Below are 23,097 nucleotides of genomic sequence, written 5' to 3'. Positions count from 1 at the left end.
CGTGAAAAGACCCAGGAAAACCGAGTTAGTTTGTTACGATAACAAAATAACGCTAAAAACCGATAAAAACCCAGATAACCATACATTTCACTCTCGTTCACTCTCGTCTCTACTCTCGTGGCCCGGTACCAAATGACTCACAGACCGGTACCAGTCCGTGGCCTGGGGGTTGGGGACCGCTGCAGTATATGGCCATCACTATGGCCATCTATGGACAGTAGTTTATGTAAAATCATTAGAATTTTTTTTTCCTAATTATAATTAGAAAACAATATTATTACATGGAAAATTTTGCATTAGATATCACAATGTTCTACTTGAAAACAAAAATGGTGGTTGCTGAAAACAGGCTACTGTGCACCTCAACAGGCTGATTGGTGAGCCACAGCTGAACCCAGCATCTTTGTATATCAGACATTGGCAATTGGCAGTTGGCTGGTTCAGTTTGCACAGTGAGATTCATGTTTACTTCCACATGAAGGCTTCATGTAAAGAAGCCCAAATGCCATCTCGGCAACAGTTTTATAGTCAGATGAGACAAAGATTGAGCTTTTTGGTCGCAAAGACAAGATACATGTTTGGAGGAGTAAGGTGAAGCCTCGACATCTAAGAACAGTGTACCAGCTGTCAAGCAACTGTCTTGCTCTGGTGCTGTTTTGCTGCCAGTGGTAGTGGTAAATTGTACAAAGGATATGAAATAATGAAGGAGTATTACCTCGAAATTCTTCAACTTCACCTCAAATCAGGAGCTAGATGGTTGAAATTTTGACACAATTTGGTGTTCCAGCAGGACAATCATCGCATATAAAATAGGCTGACCATAAACTCCTGGAATAATGGCCTTTTGAAAACCGCTGACGTCAACCCTATTGAAAAGATTTATGCCCTTGAAGAGTGTAAATGTCTGACCAAGACTACAAGTTGACATATTGTTAACCTTGATTTCTTAGGGATGATTTGACAAAGATTTTATACTAAATGCAATTTGTGATGTAAGGCTTGACACTTGCCATAATCCATAGCACGGGGGGAATAGATGAATAATTGCAAATGTTACAGCACTGCAACAAAAAAAGGGTAAACATGATGCATATCAGACATTTTATGCATAAAAGAAACCCATCTTAAAACTATATTTTAATTTTACAAAACCAGAGTACTTTTTTTCCATAAAAATATCCCCAATTTAATCCTTCTCACGAGCTAATTTCTTTGTTATTGAACACTCTGAGTTTTATTTTCAGCTAATTTAGTTTTGGCTTGATGTTCTTTTCCAATTTCCTGTGATTTGCTTCAGTGCTGTGGGTCTAAAGATTCTTAATAAATATCCACAACGTTAATTTACTTGGATCTTAAGCAATTTTACTATCTTATCAGAGCTGTGACTACTAGAATACCAAGAAGATGGAGTCCATAGTGAAGCTGACTAAAATAGCCCAAAGCTGAACCCTTAGCTTCTGTATCGACTCAAAGAGATGAGTCTTCAAACTACTCTGGACATTAACACTCAGTATAACTTTATCACTCGTAGCCCAGCTGCTATAACCCCCCACCCCCTAAATCATCTGTCATCAACATCTGAGGCTAAACTTCATCCCCTGAGGCACTATGAGCCACTCAGCAACCAGTGGCCGCTAGGACCCATGGCTCATTTTTCAGTGGAGTCAGTGCTTTTTATAATGGAGCACGTCATTCTCTCAGGCCACAATAAAGGCAGATACCTCACTTTACTACACCACAGATGAGCGTAGCAGAGCAAAAGAGAACCAGTATGCCCGATCCACCCTTACAGATGTTTGTCGTATGCTATGCCCAGCACAGGAAGCCATTAAACAGCGAATCAATCAACGGGATCTGTGGAAACTGGGGGGGGACAAACCTCCATGGAAAGCTTGTGGACGGGCACATTGCCAAGGGAGTGAGATGCACTACGCAGCTTGTACCAAATATAAATTCATTGCAGGCTCTTGGAAACACGTGTTTTCATAAATACGAAAGCTGGGTGGAAGCGATTTCCTGATTTTTGAGGGATTCAAATGCAAAGCGGTGGAAGGCATCAACAAAAGAAAAGTGCGAGGAGAAAATAAATAAAGATTGTTGGTGTTCACTTTCTATTTGCCCAGAGGGGGAAAAAAATCAAAGCTTATTCTCTTGCTAAGAAATCATTTTGGCGCTCATAATCCTCAAACAACATCCCGTTCCGATTTCTCTACTGAAAGAAATAGCAACCATTTTCAAAATAAACTTTTATGCTCAGATGTATTGTTCTCATGAATAAAGATGTACGCCCTGGTATTTCTTCATGGTGTGCAAAGATGCAGTTGTTCTTTGTGCTGCCTGTTTGTTTATGAATAAGTTCAGCCCTTGCAGATATGAATTCGTTTGTCCTGTGACCAACTTCAGTCCTTTCCCTATCTCTATTCACCAAGCATGAAAAGCTGCCTGCACACTTTGTGATTTCTTTCCATCTGTGTTGATTAGATCCTACTTACAGCCACATGGTTTAATGTTGTGTGGTCTACTCAGAACCAAACTGAGAACGACATCAGGTTTGTAGGTTTAGGTTGTTAGTTGTAAAAGAATATTAGTTTATGAGTTTAAATGAGGATTTGTACAATACTATACTTTATCAATCTTTTCTAAGCATAGGCACACTCCAGATGACATCAAATATACAAATGGCTGCTGGACTCGTTGCTTTTCTTGTACCTGGGATCATTCTTCATGACTCTGCCACATGTTTGGGTTCCTTTTCAAGCTGAGTCAGATGATCTGATGGTTTGTGAGATGGATATTCTGCATGCTATGCTTTTCACAGTATATATTCATTCCAGGTTTCTTTTTTTGCCCATTTATATTTCTAAATCTTTGATTTATTGTCACGTGTCACTGGCAGGCATTAAAATACTGGCGTCAGTCCGGGGCAGAACCTCCAAGCTCTAGATATACAGTAATCTGTCAAAGGATAACTTTATCCCTATATGCCCAAGTCCCAGTATGTAAAGCTGAGTCAGTAATTCCCTGACTATAGATTTATGATAGCACCTGTCTGTTAGCACAGATCAAAATGTTTCAAAGTAAACTGTTCCAGCAGGCATGGGAATTCCCATCAAATCCAGCTCCAGAATCCCCCAGATCATCAAGAACTTTGTTCTTGCCATTAGAGATAAAGCTTTGCAATCCTCGCCAACCATTACACTTAATGATCTGCTTAAGTAGCCACGTTACGCCAAACCCAATTCCAAGAAGAAAGACAACTTCAAAAGGCACATATTCCTCCATGCTTGGTTTGTTTTTTCCTCCTTTTTTCTCGTTATCATGCGCTGTGGAACTTGTACGATGAATAGATATGATAAAGAAAGAATTAAAAGTCTGTTTTGTGCATGTGCATGTTTCCCTCTAAGGATTTTTGTGTGTGTCTCTGAGTGGGTGTGCACGTAGTCTGAAACCGTGTGAGTCGTAGTACAGAGACACCACACACATGCACTGGAGATATCTTTCGAATGAAACCATGCCAGTAGAGACGAAGGCAAGCCTGGGCTGGTATCTTTTTTTTTTTTTTTTTTTTTACATTTACTGTCATTAATCAAAAACATCTAAATATTCAGTGCTTCAAGCACAAGTGCTTTTTCACTATCATTTAACCTGGTGCAACCAGCTTGACCGACTTCTATTGAGTCTACTGAGTGCATGAAATGATTCATTCACAATTGTTTATGCTCACTTTCAAGACACTGTCGCACTCTGTTTTGTATCTGTTTAGCCCACATTCAGAGGCCCTGGAGGCAGATTTTGTTTACTGTCTAGGCGCACTTGCTTGTGATGTCTCTGGATGTTCTGCTCTGTTTGTGTCTGGATATACCTGCTTATGGATGTGCGATAAATATCACCGGGGCTTTGAAGGTCCTTTATTTTTCTCTCTGTCTCATTATGAATTCTTATTGCTGTGATTCACTATTTTCTCTCTCTTCCTCAGTGCGTCCAAACTCACAAGGTCAAAGATCTCATAAGTATTCATGTCACTGCTGCACTACTCTAATCTATGTCTATAAACTTTAGGAATTCAGCACTCGCATTTTTTTATTCACACATAACTTTGAGGATTGAAAGAGAATTAATTAAAAACTTTTAACTGCAAAACTAAAAGAATTGTTTAATTAATATATTTTGCTAATCAGCTAATTGTTTCCTTTAAGCAAAAAATGGCAGACTTTGCCTAGTTCCCCTGTTTATCAAATATATTCTTTGTCTCATCAGAACACTATTATTTTGTTTTACTATAGTCTCATGAAATAATTACTTTTTAAATTTTTATTTATTACTTTTTCACTAAAAAGAATAACAAAACACTTATTGCCTATTTTGAATAGAATATTTATCAATGCAATGTCTTAATTTTCTGTGGGGTTTTTTTTGTATTATACACCATATATTCAGCCCTAGATAAAGGTATTCTATATCAAGCTTACCAAACACACCACGTTCTATGTGGCAAATTGTACACTCACCAGAGGCTTTGTTAGTTACACCTTTCGAGGTGTCGAACCCTCTGTTGGCTTTTAAACCATAATAGTATCACAGAGTTCCTGCAGATTTGTTGGCTATGTGTCCAACATACAAATTTCACATTCAACCACATCCTAAAGGTGCTCTATTGAGACCTGGTTACCACTGAGGCCATTTGAGCAGCAATCATTTGAGCTTCGGAACATGTCTCAGTAACCTGCAGTCTTGGGCAGATGAGTAGAGTGTGGACATAAATGGATGGATATGGTCAGCAACAATAGTCAGGTAGTCTGTGGCATTTAAATGATGCTCAGTTGGCACTGAGTGGCTCAAAGTGTGCCAAGAAAATATCCCCCACACAGTTACACCACCACCGCTGATACAACAAACACTGGATCGATGATTTCATGATGGCTGCACCAAATTTTTCACCCTTCCATTTTTTCATGTTGGAACCAAAATCGAGACTTATCAAAGCAGACGATCTTTTCTCGATCTTCTGTTGTCCAGTTTTGGTAAGTCCATGTGATTTGTAATCTAAGTTTCCTCTTCTCAGCTGATAGAAGTGCCACTCAGTGTGGTCTTCTGCTGCTGCAGCCGATCTACTTCAGTGCTCTGATGGTTTGTGCGTTCAAAGATGCTTTTCTGCATACTTTGGTTGTAATGAGTAATTATTTGAGTTACTGTTGCCATCCTGTCAGCTCCAAACAGTATGAGCATCTCTGCCTCTGACATTAAGAAGATAGAAAGCTACCACTTACTAGATATGCTCTCTTACTTTGACCTCCGTAAATCCTAGAGACAGTTCTGCTGCAAATGTCTAACAGATAAACAGTTTCTGAAACACACCAGCATGTCTGGCATCAACAACTATGCATGTTCACAACTACTGAAATCACTTTACTTCCCCATTCTGATGCTGGGTGTAAATGTCTACAAGCCTAAATGCACTAAGTTGCTACTGTGTGACTGGCTGATTACATATTGGTGTTAAAGAGCAGTTGAGTAGGTGTACCTAACAAAGTGGCCGGTGAGTCTACGTGTCTCTCTACATAGACTCTGAAGAGAAATTCATTTAAAATGAGCTTTTAAGGAAATGTTTGATATTTTGGGAAATGGGTTTATTTTATTTTTCCCCCTTGTGCTTTAAATTAAAGAGAATTGATTCCACATTTTTTTCCAGTAAATATGTTGCTGGAGCCAGCAGCTGGCTAACTTAGCGCATAGACTGAAGCCAGAAAGGAAACACAGTAAAAAACAAAACAAATGATTAATATGAAAAACCACTGTATTCTGGAGTTTACTGGATGTACTTTATGATCATTTCTTAGAACTTCAAGCAGCAGAACCTCCAAACCAAGTCCTGACTACAACTCAGTTTCACTTTGCAAGCAAGGATTTGACATGCTTTGTGAACTGACTGTTCATGGATTGCATGTAAGAATGTCGTTTCGTTTCAATTTGTGACTACGATGTAATGGGAGACCAACCAAACAACAGCACAACATGGCATATTAACAGTGACCGTGCCGGGGTCGGGTTGGCCTTGTTTATATGCTGAAGCCATAAACCTGTAAACATACATTTGTCTTTGCACTCTGAGACCTGTAACGAGGCTCATGAGTGTTGTCATTGTAGTTATGTGACTCTACAGACCTTTGTTTCTGTTTTCCCATGGCCATAAAGTGTTTAGTTGCGGAATTAAATGTGACGTCAAGACCCTTGCCATCATCCTTTTGTGTAGCTTGTGTAAACGCTGTAGCCATACCATGTTTTGGAACCTCAAAGTGTGTTTCTCAGAAGTTTACATTATGCATATGGTGGACTGTGTTGCCTGGTTTGCATACCCTGCTTAGGTGACATGAAAAACCTATCCATCACAGCATGTTTGCAATTGGCCCTCAATATATGCCACAAAGGTAAACTGCTGGAACTGTTTGTGCTCAAAATGAGGATTTGAATTAATGCTGATTCAGGCCTGGTGACCACTTTTTGAAATCCTTTGAAGAATCTTTCACAAGTCTACAAAGAAACCAGAATTAAAGGGAGTCTGTGTAGACTTTTAGGTTTCACATGAGCAGTCCCAATGATAAATTGTGTTTTGTTGTTTAGAAGCTAAATTTGAGCTTTAGTGCCATGGCTTTGGACCTGTATGCTCCATAAGTTCTCGAGATAAATAAGAGATACCGCAGATATGCTCAGTTTTCCATTAGCTTCTCTTCCTCTGTGTCTTCCTGTGAATCAGATTTTCTGTCACTGTCAGCCCACAATAAAGATGTATCACAAATGAATGCTCTGATTAGGGACTTTATAGCAGGAAGTCCGGAACAATTGGCCAACGAGCTTCTGGCTCTTTCCCTAGTCTATGATGAGTTGGAGGAATGATGATAATAACAACCGTGATGTCCTTATCTACACTGTTTTTATCATTTATCCTACTCAGTAAGAGTATAACAATTCTCCAAATCCACTGTTTATTTCATACCACTGTCTTTAATTTCGACAGAGGACATAAATAAGAAAAAATTAGCAGGAAAAAAAACAGAATTGTTACACCTCTACGAAACTTCATAATCAGGGTTAGGGTTATCTATCTATCTATCTATCTATCTATCTATCTATCTATCTATCTATCTATCTATCTATCTATCTATCTATCTATCTATCTATCTATCTATCTATCTATCTATCTATCTATCTATCTATCTATCTATCTATCTATCTATCTATCTATCTATCTATCGATAAGATACATAGATAAGATACATAGATAAGATACATAGATAGGAGAAGTGCTAAATTGGCTTGTTTCAGACAGCGAATGAAGTGAACGGCTGTACCAAGGCCCAATTTGAGATAAATAAAGGTTACTTTGAACTATGACTCATGCAAAGACACTCATCAAAATATGGACCTAGAAAGGAGCATTATAGGTTTCTTTTAACTTTGGGACCACGTGTGTTAGATCAGTGATGAGGAGGAAAGACATTAGCAATAATCTTAGAGAATTATAGCACAGTTATTGCTGCACACTAATCTGGAAAGGTTTTTATAGCCATTTCCAAACAATTTGAAGTCCATCATTCAGCAGTGAGAAAGATTAATCATAACATTCAAGATAGTTACCAATTCTTCCAGGAGTGGACGTCCCTACAAATTCACAGAAATGTCAGACCATAAAGTGCTCATAGAAACTGCAAAAGACCCAGAGCTACGGGCCTCACTTAGCATGTTAACTGTTAAAATTCATGACAGTGTAATTAGAAAAATACTGAGCAAGAATGGCTTGTTTGGAAGGGTTGCCAGGAGAAAGCCTCTTGAAGGGTATGGCAGTATGGCTTAGATTTGCAAAGTTGCATCTAAACAAACCACAAGACTTCTGGAACAATTTCCTTTGGACAGACGAGACCACGGAGATATTTGGCTGTAAATGCAAAAAGCCACATTTGGTGGAAACCAAGCAGCATATCAACACAAACTCCTCGTGCCAACTATTAAGCACATACACCTCACATTCAGCAACCGGCGAAAAAACTGAAATAACAACTGGATTTTCCTGAAATCCAAAAAAGAGACTTTTGTTTTTCTCTTTTATGTCTGTGCTTGATTATGGTGATGTGATTTATATGCATGTGTCCTCACAGTGCTTACACATGCTGAATTCTGTCTGTCATGGAGCACTGAGATTCATTACCATCTTTAAAGCTCTTACTGACCACTTTTGTTGCATGTTCAGATTAGGTGGTCTGTTTTTCATGTCCTTGACTCGACCACTGATATATTGTTATTTATAAGGCTGCTTTTGATTTGCCCCCATCTCACTAACGGAGCTACATTCATTAAAAAATGATTGTCATAAAGTAGGTCCCAAGATTAATTCCTACTCTGTCCACCAGTGCATAGAGTATTCTAGAGTCAAATGTGAGGCCATCTGTTTGACAGCTAAACTTTAACCGAAACTGGGTCATGCAACATGACAATGCTCCCAAGCACAGCAGCAAATCTACAACAGAATGGCTGAAAAAGAAAAGGTGAGGCAATGGCCCAGTCAAATTCCAGACCGGCAGGACTGCAAGAGAGCTGTGCATAAACAAATGTCTGCAAACCTCAATTAAACTGAAACAACATTGTAAAGAAGGGAGGGCCAAAATTGACTTCAAGTTATTGCTGCTAAATGTGGATCTACAAGCTGGTTAATCATGAGGCGTACTTAATTTTTTATACACTGCATCTGTGTTTCGCACAGAGTAACATATCAAGTATTGTTGTTCGTCTCAGCGTGTATTTACCTAATTTTAACACTTAGTAAGGCCCAGATAATTTTTTATTGTTTCCTGATGTACAAAACCTTAGAAATAAAACTAAATTGAATTGAATTGAATTGAATTGACAGAGAGTGTAGCTCATTTTTATACAGCAATAAGGTAATTTTATGTTTGAGTTTACAACTCATTCTGATAGCCACCAGAAACCAAAACTTTGGTTGGTTTATGCTTTAAATTAAAAAATCTGCTTTCATTGGTTCAGTTTTAGTGTGTTAATCCAATAATAAACAAAACAATGTTTTAGAGGATTGTTTTTTTGGTTTGTCTAACTCATAGATTTTCATTTATGTCTGTTGTACTTTAATAGGCTGTATGTAATACAAATTTGTGGCTTGGTAGAGCTCTACTCTCAGCAATTAAAAATATTTTTACTGTTTTTTTAAAGAATTATTTTTCTGCTGTTTCTCTGCACCACTGCTGTTGTTGCCACCCTTTCCCCAGTAAATTGTCTTGCATCACCAAATAAATCCATCACTTTTTATGGGATTTCCGAAAAAAGAAATGATCACTTATGCAGGAACCAGGGTCTGGTTTACAAGAGTTGAAATGCTTTAGGTTTGGTTTTTGGTTTGGTTATAAAAGTTTTTGAGGCCTCCAATGTGTTTGGCCAGTGAGCCTGATAGACAAGGTGCAAGAAACATGAATGATGTGCATTCATTGTGCCTAAAAAATGAGTCCTGGGTTGCAGCGTCACCAGGTCATTTTGTTTTTGTGCTCGGAGTTTATCCACTGAGGGAGGGGCAGCCTCCCTGAGCAAAACAAGTGGCCTGGTCTGATGAGTTTCCATTTCGCTGCAACATTTGCATGATGGGATCCAAATTTAGTATAAACAACATGAAAGCATTGATATATCCTGCTTTGCATCAACAGTTTAGGCTGCTGGTGACGTAATCATGTGGAGAATATTTTGAACTCCATAGTACCAAATGAGTATTGTTTAACCAGCAAAGTCTTTTATTACCACAGTGTACTCGTACTGTGATGGTGGCTAACATCATGTCACCTACCTCAAACTAGTTTTTTGAACATGATAATGAGTTCACTGTACTCAAATGGCAACAGTCAAAAGTTCTCAGTCCAAACAAGTGCCTTTGTCATGTGGTGGAACAGGAAATTCACATTGTGGATATGCAGGCAAAAAAATCTGCAACAACTGCTGCAACGTGCTGTCATGTTGGAATGGACCAAAATGTCAGAGGAACGTTTCCAGCACTGTGTTGAATCTATGCCATGAAGAATTAAGGCAGTTCTGAAGGCAAAAGGGGGTCCAACCCAGTTCTAGCAATGTGTACCTAATGTAGTGGCTGATTGTTTGTGGTTGAGTTGGCTGAGGAGCTCAGGAGGTAAAACAGGTGATCTGTTAATTGGAAGCTTTGTATTTCAGTAGCTTGCTGTGCTGGTCTGTGTGCCAAAGTATTCTTGGGTGAAATGATGAACCCCAAGTTGCCCTCAGATGCAGACAGAAAAGAACTTAGGCATAAAAAATGCTTTTATGAATGTGTGAATGAGTTGAAAGTTGAAAAGTGCTATATAAGAATGAGTCTATTAACCCAAATTATATATGTAAAATGAAATAAATGAATATAATTTAATTTGTATGTTATGTTATAGAAACCTGTTCCGTCTTTCTTTCTCTGCTTCTATGACTGTTTCTTCTTCTCCTCTTTTTGTCTCTCTTTTAAAGCAGATATAGCTGAAAGATGTTACAATAAACATTCCAGAGGGTGTCACCCACCCGGAGACTAATTAGAGACCTGGGAGGCTGAGCAAGATGGATGACTGCTGTGTGTGTCAGTGAAGAGAGGCGGAGGAGGAGGGGCCGTGCTGCTACAGCGGCTGATGGTTATATGCAGGTGGCTGGATATAAACAGTGGCTTTTATCTTGGCTTTGAACACGGGTAAGCTCAGGGGCCTGTACAGGTGTGTACGCAGGGCATGAGAGTTGAGAGAAGATGGTGGTTGGGGAGTCGTTACTGGTTCAGAAAAGGCCAGAGGCAGTCATTTGTCAAAGAGAGCCCACTTTGGCGGATCTTTGCTGGGGTCATAGAGTGCCACAGTAATGTGTGTTGTGTTGTGTGTGTGCAACCACTAATGATGTGGATCATATAGACACTGATGTGGCCATGTGGGGAGGGGGGAGGGGGGGTGTTGGCCAGGTCGCACAGACTTCAAACAACAACCAGATGCTTTGGTTGAGTAATCGCATTGACTCACTGTGTCCCCCATAGGACTAGACAAAAGGAGTTGTGCGTCAATGTGTGTGCCAGGGTGTTTTGTTTTTAATTAGTGTAATGAGCCAGGCGATGGCAGAGATTATTTTGGCACTGAGGAGAATGATCCCGACAGCAAACAGTGACTCAGTGTTGATGTCAAAGAGGGAGAAAAAATATCTTTCTTCTTGTCACGTTGCAGCCAAAAAGAAAAAAAAACGGAGGAGTTTTTGTTCATAAGGGTGCGAGACGCACGTCCCAGTTCTCCTTAATTTTAGCCTCAGAAGTGTTGCCTGTCCCTGCTGGGATGTGCTAGTTTTTAAGATTAATCCATCAAATTACATTCGAGTTTTCTTTCTTAGGAGATAGCTTTAGTTATGGATATACAGATAGTTCAGGTATTCTTGTGATTTTTCTGGCGTGGGTGTTGAAAAAAGTCCTATTGCAACAATAATGTGTGATCCAAGCAATAATAATATAAATCACTCTGGTTAGTGTCCCCTTTAACCATTTTCAACTTTCCCGGATCATTTTTATACCTGATAATTCCTTTTAGTGATAGTCTTGATTATTTTGGTAATAGCCTCATCTGATCATCTTTAAATGTTCTCAACACCCAAGAAACAATCCAAAGATACAATACAGACCAGTGATTTTGTTATTACTAATGTGATTGGTTGAATTACAATTATGGTAATCAAAACAATCCATCCATTCGCTTATCAGAGTCGCAGGGGTGCTGGAGCCTATCCCAGTCGTCTTAGGGCGAGAGGCGGGGTAGACTGTGGACAGGTCGCCAGTCTGGCGCAGGGCTAACACATAGACAACCATTCGCACCCACACCTATGGGCAATTTAGAGTTTCCAATTAACTGCATGTTTTTGGACTGTGGGAGGAAGCCAGAGTACCCGGGGAGAACCCACGCAAACACGGGGAGAACATGCAAACTCCACACATCTGATGGTGGAATTGAACTCAGGACCGTCTTGCTGTGAGGCAACAGTGCTAACCACAATGACACCGTGCTGCTCACTATCTCAAGAAATCGGAACATCAAACTTTAGGTAGCAGCAGAAATGTCAGAACCAGCAAACTCTGTATGGGCCATTTGTGACCCAGGGGCTCTATATAATATGGTTCTCTGAAATGCCAAGAGCAAAAGCCTAGATGGAGAAATAATATTCAGCTACAAAAGAAAGAAATGTGACATTAAGATTCAGGGCTAGGCACTCGTGTTTACCCAAGAGAGAACAAGGACATGACATAGTCTTGGCCCCGAATTTGTGAATTCAAAGCATCTTGGCCAACTTCTTATTCAGCTATGCATAACTTCGCATTGGCAGGCAGGTCAGGGATGCTGAAGTACTTTCTAATACATCTCAGTGGATTATTCTTGCTGTGACCTCCAGCCCCCATCCTGTATAACTCAACAGTCAGGACACATAGCAGGGTGAGGGGCTCTGCTGCAGCCACCCATGCTAAAAATCCACACACGTGATACTGGAAGAAATGTACCTAAAGGAAAACAATCAGAATTCCTAAAGGGCAAAATGCCAAAAATATGGATGATAACTAAATAAATAAGTGTGAATGAGATGTGTGGAAGTGCCAGCTTATTTCTGAAGACGGCAAAAAGGGAGAACAGAATTACAGTAACTCCAGCAGACCACAAGGAATGTGGCCGGGCAGCATGTACAGACAAGCCCAGCATGCAATCAGACACGCACGCACACACACACACACACACAGATACAAAGAAGACAAAGGAAGCCTTGCTACTTAAACTGCACAGCATCTCAGACTGATAGCGCCAATTCACATTCATTTTCACATGGACAGGATGTTTTCTTTTATCCCACTGGCACAAAATCTGTTTGTGTGAGGATAAACACATAACACACCATATTTAAAATAATAAACACAATTTTGTTCACATAATTGCAGAAAAAACTGTTTATGGCCTCACTGGCATTCCAAAGAAATTGCCATCTGATATTATCTAAGCCCTAAATTGTAAATAAATACTATCTGGCTGAACTGACAGCACAAAAACAGCCGTCATGTCTTTAAGGACATTTGGAGTAATAATAACAATAAAAGCCAGAGGAAGATTTTAGTGAACCTGGTCATGTGCTTTAGTTAAGAAAATGAGGCTAGGTTGGAAATGTAAATCCATATAGAGTCTAACAAATCTGAACTTCTCAAGCAAGAGGAGATAGAGAGAAACAGAAACTGCATAACGACAATTTCAGGGCAGCAGTAAGTTCATGAACGGTTGGATGATGCAACAATTTAAAGGAAATAAACAGATGAATAGTTCCAAAGAAGAAAAAATGTGTTTTTTAAGGCTTAAGTGAGAGTCCTGGCATTACCCCAGTTGAAATGGTGTGGTCAGAAGAGGGCTGTTCAGTCTAGACATCCAACAAATCTTAATGAACTGTAACAGTTTCACGAGGAATGGTCCAAACTTCCTCCTCAGAAACTGCTATAGCAAATTCTAAATGGAGGCTGGTGCTGATAAAGGCTCTACAGGTTTGAAGGGTATTGAAAAGCTACAAACTTTTCTGTCCTACAATGTTAACCCCTTTCACATTTTGCTTCTCAAGACATTCAAAATCGGTGGTTATGGATGAACACAATAGTACATTAATTAGTCAGAAGATAGCTACACATTTTATTAATTGACTGGAATAATTAAGACTATAGAGTAAGTATAAAGTAGCAGACGTGTACAGTACTTGAGTTCGACTGCCACAGGTGAATATTTTAGGTTTAGGTTTAGATATAATATTCCTTAAATATGTCAGACTAAAAGCTGGCTGTTCTACAGTAATGCAATTCAAACAAACAAACAAAAAAGTCACAGTCATAGCAAACGTCCAACGTAGTTAAATTCTAAGAACTTCCTTTCTCCTAAACAGTCCCAGTCTTTGAATTTAAAACAAGTTAAGCTTTTACCAGCAAGCATCTCAAGGCCACACAGTCGCATTTGTCCAAAGGGCACACGTCATGCTAGATTACTTTCCCAGAACACCCCTTCTCAACCCAGTCTTTTTTGGCCAAATAAATGTTGAGCTTTCCCACCCCCCTTTCAGCATGGCGGAATCATACTACTTTTAGTCTAACGGGCTGCTGTTTGGGCTTGAAAGCGTGTTCTCAGTGCTTCATGGTGATTGCTGTTAAACACGTGAGGGTGCTGTTTCTCACGAGGTCAGACTGACTGACTGTAATGTAATAATAAAGGGCCGAGAAGTGCTCACAGTGGGCTTGTACACTCAGTGCACCTGTTTCTATTAGTGAATAGGGCTGGACAAGCTTCGGTGGAGATATGCAAAAGAGGAACCGTAGAATTAGGATCTGACTTTCCGATTTTAGATTGTGATAGTTGTGTTTTCTTTACGAACAATTAAAGGTTTTCACATGAACAATAAATAAAGCAAAACGCAGATAAATATATAAATAAATGTAGGCCTTAAATGTTTTGTGATTTGTTAAGTTTTTTTGATCAGAAATCCCGCCAAAAAAAGTAATTTCTTCCAAGAAATACTTAACAAGTAGTTTCCCCAGCTTCATTCCTCCAGTTAATCTCGTTTGTGTTAAGATGTGAGACTATACTAAACTATGGCTTTACTCACTTTTCATCTTTTCCACACTTTTGACCATATTTTCTTATATCAGAAGGATGTTTGGCCTCTCCTTGTCTTTTGTTTAACACAGTGCATGAGAGGGCATGGTTTCCAAACACAGTGGACCATTAGTTATATTTAGACTCATCATAAAAACAGACAAAATAATATTTCAGAATGTTTATAATGTGTTTCTTATAGTCTTATAGCATGTTTTCCATTAACTGCCCTGCTTTATGGTAGTATTGAGCCCCAGCTGTGTCGCTACTCTGCCCGTGTTGACCTAAAACATGCTTCATTGTCGTTGTGATTGTATTGGATACTGATTTATTATATTGTTTTAGTTTAGCTGTAATATTAAACTTGGTTTGCGGTCAGTTGTGATTATTATGCTTTGATGTGATTTGATTTTTAACTTTGCGGACCTGCTGTTCATTGCACCACAGAGACCACCTTTAAAACCCCATCGCGCCACCCTCTCTCCCTCCCTCCCTCCTCTTTTCTTTCTGCTGCTTTCCCAGTGCTGCAGGTTGAATCCATTGCCCCTATTTCCTGTCACATGGGTTGGAAATAGGATCCCTGTTTTCTACTATCTGGTCTCGTCGTAGTGGTGTCAGTGTAGTAGTAGCTGTAGGACCTGCCTTGAAGTTCAGGGACTTTTTAACACCGGCCAAAGCGCGACTCCTGCACAGACACAGACAGACAAGCAGCAAGTCAGACAGCCAGTCAGTCAGTCGGTCCAGCAGCCTGCCGCTCTGCGCACCCGTCCGTCAGGCTGCACTTCACCTGAGAGCGAATTCAGACTCTTTAATCACACGATGGATTCCTGGACCGTCACCTCTGCTCTGCTTCTCGCTGGCTTTATTTCTTCCGCGGCTTTTAATGATTTCGACACCGGTAAGTCAAACTTTTCTCTTCGCCTTTTCCTTGCAACGGGTTTGCGTCTCCAAAGTTCCTCTTTAGCGCGACGCACAAGCGCTTCTCTTCTTTAAAGAGAAAAAACAAACAAACAGCACAACTCGCACTAAAAAGTGCAGCAGTCCTAAATATGCTCATGATACTCTTGGTATTTGTTTCGCTATCCCACATCTTGCAGTTAGCAGTAACTTCATTCATAGTTAATCGCCTTGGTAAAAATCCCACTACGGCATTGTTTCCCAAACGGCATGAGGTATTTAATTGAGAGGTTTACAGTTTCCCTCCGAGCAGCCAAAGCTCACAGGGAAATTGTTTTGATTTTTCGGCTGCAGGGAGGAGAGTGGTGCTCTGGAGTGAAGTGTCTGGTCTGACGATCAGGCGTCACTTCCACACGTACTAAGATAAACACTTGTGCTCCTAACTGTAAGGTGTCCGGGACACATTCGTACCATGACGTTTACGGACCACAGGTCGCCTTTATTATATTGTTTTACAGACATTGTTTTAATGTAATCAGGGAAACGGCGAGTTTCCCTGATTACATTAAAATAAGACAAACCTGCAGCTGCCTCACAATCCACTTTCCAACACATCCGGCTCTATTTTTATTTACCTCTTCTACATCAGCCCCTCAAAGTTCAACGGATACATTTGAACTGATTTCATTTTCAGCTTTTCTTGCAGAAATAAAACATTTTTCATTCCCAACATCATATCGCCAGAGGAGGCCTGCTGGCTGTTTAATTGAACCGTGCAAATACGAGTTCTCCCCGGAATGAACTTGAAACCGTCCGCTAAGTCATCTGATATCACCCGTTTAATTTGCCATCAAGTTCAGATTAATACGCAAAGGGTACGCTTGCGTCTATCTGCTGCACTTCAAAGTAACAGCCGGATCCCCAGTGAGAGCCGCCTGCTCTGAGACTATTTTGTTTGAATGTGAATATCTAATAATGATGACCGCACTAACCAGCTTCTCCTTGCTGTAATTTGTGCCGCGTTTCATGTCGAAGCAGCAAATCCTCATGCTTTCCTTTTTAATTTTTTTGTCTCTTAATTATACCCTTGGATTTCAAATTAGAGGGTCCACCATCTGGGCTAGTGCGTAAGTACTCCCATGTGTACCTATGTATTAACAAAGTATTTAAAGCAATGGTATTCCCCCTCATAACACAGGGGAGAAGAAAAGGCCAAGTTTATGTTTAGTTTGTCAGCTGTGCCATATTTACTGTAAAGTAAAACAATAATTTAATGTCTCTACAAGAAGTCAGTCTCTTGTTGTAAATGATAGAATTGACTTAGGCTGTCTTTGCTGGTTGAAGGTTAAATACCCTCAATTTGACTGGACTGTGAGGCCAAACTGAATGTTAAAGCCAGCAGCACCTAAAGCCCTTCTATGTCTTTCAAAGTAATGAGAGCTGAGGAAGATGGGCTCTGTGGCGCAGGCAGAGCTGAATTGCACTGAACGGTTCCATTCAGTGTTTGGATATCTGGATGAAAAGAATCAAGTGAACATCTGTAATGTTATTAAGCAACAAATCAGGGTAACATGGGCAAATATGAATTTTTCAGCACAGCGGCATTTTCCTTTACCCGCTGAAGTTATTACCTGCAGCAGCTTATTAATGTCGTCCAGAAAGCCAGCTGCTGCTGCTGCTGCTGCTGCTGCTGCTGCCGCCTTTGTGAGACAGCACCTTAAACAGTTACACTTGAAATGCTTTCTCTGTCCTTGTGGACTGCAGCTTTGGATCAAGCAGAAGTGTATTAGCATCAAAGTGTTCTTCATCTCCTGCTCAGTGGTAATCACGCACTTGGTGCTGTGCACACATGCAAACATGCACCTAAGTGCAAATGTATCTAAGGGTTAGAGATGGCATGATGGTTGTAGCGGTGGAGCAGTTAAGTACCATTATGCAACATATAATATGACAGTGTGCTCTTCTTCCATACAGCACACTTAACACTCCCACTATAGAGTGATAGTTAACCACAGACCCTTATCTTTATAAAGAAGCTTTATAAAAGAAACTCATTTAGACTCCCACATGCTGTTGTGCCCGACTGCATCCTGCTGTTGTTTTCTTGGCAGCTGCTTACAAATGTACACACAAGTAGAAGCTGAAGTCTGTCAGAACTGTCAAGATGAAGTGTAATTGAGTTGGTCTATAAGCCAGTAATGATCTAGCTCATGGCATTGTTGTCTTAAACAAGCTCAAGTTGGTGAATCATGGCAGATTTATGATCTTCATGTTTCTGGTAACCAGGACTGTCTCTACTAGTAGGTGGAAGACAGGTGGCCACTGGTGAAACTTAAAGTCTTTTGTTTATGTAACGAGTTCACACAATTCACACAGTTTTTTAATTAATTTTCAAGTATTGACATTACAGTAAGGTGGTTTCCCTATTAAAATCTGGGTGTGTGAGTCCTTTTTTGTCTCAGTACATGCTGGTGTAGCTCATAGGTCAGTTTGATCAGAAGATCATTACCACTCTCACATCTGTCTATGAGGCGTCAGTGTGTGGTTGATGAACTTAGTTTGTAAGACTGAACACAAATGTAACAAAATTGTATAACACAGCAGCTTTACAGTTCACTAATTATTTACATTTTTGTTATTTCTCTTCAGAAATTGAAGCATAAAAAGAAAACTTCATGTCTTTGTTGATACACTTGTTTTGGGCCATGGCCAGTAGTTTTCTGGAGTTTTTGTTAAAACTGTTTTAAGAGGCCTGTATGGCTGTGCATTAAATACTACAGTCATGCATTTTGCTTTTTATTGGAATAAACAATGACTATGTGGAATGCTTATTAGCTTGCTTTATGGATAATGGCAGCCATCTTTTATCTCCTTTGGACAGAGTCAGTCAACCCGTTGCCGAAGACAAGGGATGTGTGTATGGGTATGTGTTAGATTTAACAGATCCATCCATCCTTCCATTGACCTCATATAACCCCAGTTCACCACTTCACTCTCAGACTGATGGTTTAGCTGTAGTCCTACAATATTTAAAAGTAGAATGGGAGGCAGAGCCTTCAGCTTTCAGGCCCCTCTTCTGTGGAACCAGCTCCCAGTTTGGATTCGGGAGGTACACACGCTCTCTATTTTTATGATTTGGCTTCAAACTTTCCTTTTTGGCAAAGCATAAAGTTAAGGCTGTATCAGGTGACCCTGAATTCTCCTTTAGTTATGCTGCAGGAGGGCTAGGCTGCTGGGAGTTGAAGAGGGAAGAGAGTGAAGTGTGCTTCTTCTTCACTCACTATGTTTTTATGCACAACTTGCATTTAATTATCAGTTATTATTAATTGCTTGCTATCTTCCACAGCATGCCTTTTTTCCTGTCTTCCTCCCCTCACTTCCAACTGGTCATAGGAGAAGGCCTTCTCTCCCCAAGCCCCCAAGCCTGCTCTGCCAGGGGTTTCTTCCTGTTAAAAGGGATTTTTTCTTTCCCACTGTCACCAAGTGCTTGCTCTTAGGGGGGCATCACATTGTTGGGGTTTTCTCTGTACTATTGTAGGTCTTTACCTTTCAATATAAAGCAATTTGAGGAAACTGTTATTATGATTTGGCGCTATTGAATTGAATTGAATTGAATTGAATTGAATCATTCCTTCCATCCTTCCTTCCTTCCTTCCTTCCTTCCTTCCTTCCTTCCTTCCTTAAACACTTATCTTACTTTTATTAGGGTCACCATGTACTGGAATCTCAGCTATCATTAGGCCAGAGGGAGAATATACCCAGTAGAGTTCTCCAGTCCATCGTCGCGCTAACATAGAGATACACATAGCCACACACTCTCCCACTCACATGCAGAGAAAGTTGTAAATCACCAATTATCCTAAACTGCCTTTGAATGATGCGAGGAAACCGAAGCATCTGGAGGAAATTTGTGCAGGTGAAGACTCCATTTAGAAAGGCATAACACAATTTATTTCTTCTGTTTGCTATTTATTGCTGCAGTCTTACTATTTATGTTTTACTCCTGCACAGTTGGTGTGGAGCACCCATAATTTCATTGTACATGTACAATGACAGTAAACGGCTATTCTATTCTATTCCATTCCATTCTATTCTATCCTATTCTATAGTTGACATTGCACTCACAGAAGCTTAAAGAAATAGGCAGCAGAGAGCTATGACTCTGATTACAAAAAAGTCTAAATATGTAGAAAGTTTGGAGAAAATGGCCATGCTGTTAATGAAATCTGTGACCTTAGTAAAAAGTTACCCTATGAGTTTATGGTCTCTAGTTTTAAGTTTTATTTCATATAAGATGATGCCTGTATTTTAAATTACAGTCCTAATAAGAGTAAAATAGATAATATTGCAGGATATGTTTTAGGGTGTGGCTGTTGTGACTGACAAGTCACTGCTGCATGAGTGTGCAGTTTCCTCAGATTCTTTGTCAAATCTGGCCCCAGCTCATGTCAGGATGTTTTAACACCAGTTGTTTGTATACAGTCTGTGCATTGTATATGAGGAGTTTTCTCAACTGCACACATTGCAACTTTAATGAAAACGCTTAGCTTTGGCTGTGTCAAGCTGAAACTTGAAAAGGGCAAGCTGTGGCATTTTGGCAATATGGTATGCACTCTCATTATGTGATCACAGAAGACAGAGCTGTCAGAAATAAGCCCTGATGAAAAAAACATCAGGTTAATATCAGGCTGTGCTCGACCAGCTGAATCTTGGCCTGATCGAAGGCAGTGTGAGGTGCCTGATGGGACTGCTTTTTTCTGCACTTTTTGCAATGTCTCTTATTAGCTAGACATGCATGAAATAATGCTACGTGATAAGATTTGTCAAGCTGGTGATATAGCCTATCAAATGAGCTTGCTGCATATCCAGCCATGCTAACATATTTATCTCAGGGTTTTTTTTTGCTTCTTTTTTAAACTTTATTCAACGTAGGCATCTGAAGACCAGAAATGAAATAAATTGATGGTTGGATGAATGACCACGTGTTGTGAGTTCTCTTTGTACCCTGACTTGTGTATAAGCTGCTGCATAAACTGGCAACCCTCTGTTGCATCTGGCAACCCTCTTTCTTTCCTGCTCAGTGTCTGATCGCTATCCAGCAGGGCATGATGTTGGCCTGGACTCTGACCGATTCATCGCCCTTGACTACAGACAGAACTGAGTGTCTTGCGGTGCAGCAGGCGAGGAAAAACTGGTTCATAAGACTGTACAGAGGTGGTAGCTTCATTTTGGCAACTGTTATGCAGCTTCTGTCTTCACTGGGTTGTTGTGTGATTGATAGGAGTTATTTTCAGATGTCTGGCTTAATGTCAAGTTAGCGTGAATTGCCTGTGTGTGTTTGTGCTTGTCTAACCTCACCCCTCTGTGAAAAACAGGGGAACATGGCAGAAGCACATACGGTACCTTAGAGTTTAGGGCTAGAAATAACAATTAAGTTTGCCATAGTACAGCAGTGAAACCTGTGACAGTTTGGCTGTAAAAGTACATTCAGTTCAAGGGTGTCAAACTCATTTTAGTTTTTGGGCGACATAGAATCCAATGTGATTTCAAGTAGGCTGGATGAGTTAAACCTATGCATCCTTATTGATCCTCTTATCGATTTTCATTGGCTCCCCTTTGACGGCCATCACCTACACTAAGCAGCATATAAAAGACATCACATTTGTACAAATTAATTGCATGCTGTGTGTTCAAATGTTTGGATATGTTGGAGGTTTTCCTCTCTGTGTTGTGATCAGTATTGAGGTCATTACTCAAAAAAGTGGTTATTACACATATTACACAGAACACTTTTCTACTCACTCCCAGGAGAGGGTAATTTGTTATACTATGTGTTACATTACTTTCTTGTTACTGTATAAACTGACCTTAAATAATTACTATTTAACATTTTAAACCTATAGGCCATCGTCCCACACAGCAACACAAATCCATATCTAATGAGGACACACACAGGATCTTTCTTGTTGTATTAAATAAAGGATTTTTTTTACAAAGCAATAATAAAAACCAGCAAAAAGAGACTTGAAAGCGATCGCCACAGTGATTCTACTTTAGAAACATGAACACGTAGAAACGGAGGCTGGAGTCTGACTGCTCATCAGTTTATTACCTGTTGAGCTTCGATTTCTGGCTGCTGAGCTCAATATTCACTCAGCTTTAACGTCACTCTGGGTTCTTGGCTAGCTTAGCATTAGCATGCTGTCTGTGCAGGTCCTTGAAAAGAGCTGAAAAGTTGTCTTAGCAGCATAACTATTGGAAGTATTTCTGTCCTGGATGCAGTTTGCACTTTACCATTGCGCTCTCATGCTTTTGTGCAATAAAAATAAAAGTAATGGCTGTATCCACCCTGTGGACTGCCCCGCCATTTTTCTCCTTCAACACACGAACTGAAGTCAACTGATTGTAGCGAGAACCCATAAGCGGGATTGATAGACAAGCAGACTCACGATTCCAAGAAATTGGACTGCTGGGACTTCTCGATTCCCATCCTTAATAGTATGTCACGTCTTTGGGATTCAAACAACTTGTCATGATCTAGAAACACTTTAACTTCCCAAGCATGTCTACCCCTGTGTAGTAATGCTCACTAAACTTGAAGAAGCAGTGAATTTTATAGAAAAACTATAATTATTAATGACTTGTCTGCAAATTTCACACTTGGAGTCTTTGTTTAACACCCCTAATTTAGTTGGTCAGCAGCAGCGTTTAATTGTAGATTAAATAGCAACTCCACAAGAACTTCTTGTCATTGCTAGATTAAAAGCACAGGTTCCAGTTTGAATTTAATTAAATTTATGATTAAACAGTTATTAAGTTCATAAAATGAAAATTAACAAAAATCCAAAAAATTAAAAATGGTCATCATAGATGGTTAGCGCTTAACGTCTTTAAATCACTTTTTTTTTCTAAAGTCTGAAACCAAAAGACATTTAATTTAATGACAGAAAAGCATTGTCCAATTTAATTTAATTTCAGCTCTGTGTGTGTGTGTGTGTGTGTGTGTGTGTGTGTGTGTGTGTGGGAGTAAGTGAAGTTTAACTGTGAAGCAGCTGTTACCATCTGGAGTCTCTATAAACTTTCAGTGTTTCTGCTTAAGAGTTTAAAGGGGCCATGTCAAGTGTCAAACCAAGAGGTGCCATGTTTCTCTCTTCCAACTACAGCCACACTCATATAAACACATATAGATAACCACAAGTGTATGCATACACGGCACACTGGATGCCTCCAATCATCATCTCTCCCTCTTTCACCCAGTCAACATCCTCAATCTTTCTTGACTTAATCTTCTTACAGCTCGTCCACGCAGCCTATACAGTTTATGACTGGGCTCCATCAACCTTTGTAACCCTTGAGACGGCGTAATCTCGGTGAGTGTGTGTGAAGGAGCGATGCTCTGAATCGTTTGCCTCAGAGAGATAATAACAGGCCATCCTCAGCCATTTGAAGAATCACGAGCTTTGTGTTGGCAGAGGTGATCGCAGTGAAGCATTGATTTGAGGGGAGACAGTGGGTTCTTAAAGAGTTTAACATA

The 23,097-nt window shown here is 39.9% G+C and overlaps 1 protein-coding gene across 3 annotated transcripts in view; it reads left to right on the top strand.

Moving 5' to 3' along the window:
* Positions 1-15,206: 15,206 nt before the first annotated feature.
* Positions 15,207-23,097, top strand: part of kremen1 (kringle containing transmembrane protein 1) — a 62,679-nt gene continuing 54,788 nt past the window's right edge. For all 3 annotated transcript variants that reach the window (XM_085295325.1, XM_085295324.1, XM_085295323.1), the window contains exon 1: positions 15,207-15,564. In XM_085295325.1, the coding sequence (XP_085151451.1) occupies positions 15,486-15,564 (79 nt within the window). In that variant the 5' untranslated portion in view covers positions 15,207-15,485. The remainder of the gene's footprint in view (positions 15,565-23,097) is intronic.

Source organism: Mchenga conophoros, linkage group LG12 (genome assembly GCF_057382185.1).
Source record: "Mchenga conophoros isolate Kocher_MC1m ecotype Shallow Benthic linkage group LG12, M_conophoros_male_GT1.1, whole genome shotgun sequence".
Taxonomy (NCBI): Eukaryota; Metazoa; Chordata; class Actinopteri; order Cichliformes; family Cichlidae; genus Mchenga; species Mchenga conophoros.
Note: the sequence above shows the minus strand (reverse complement) of the source record. Positions and strands in the feature narration are given on the sequence as shown.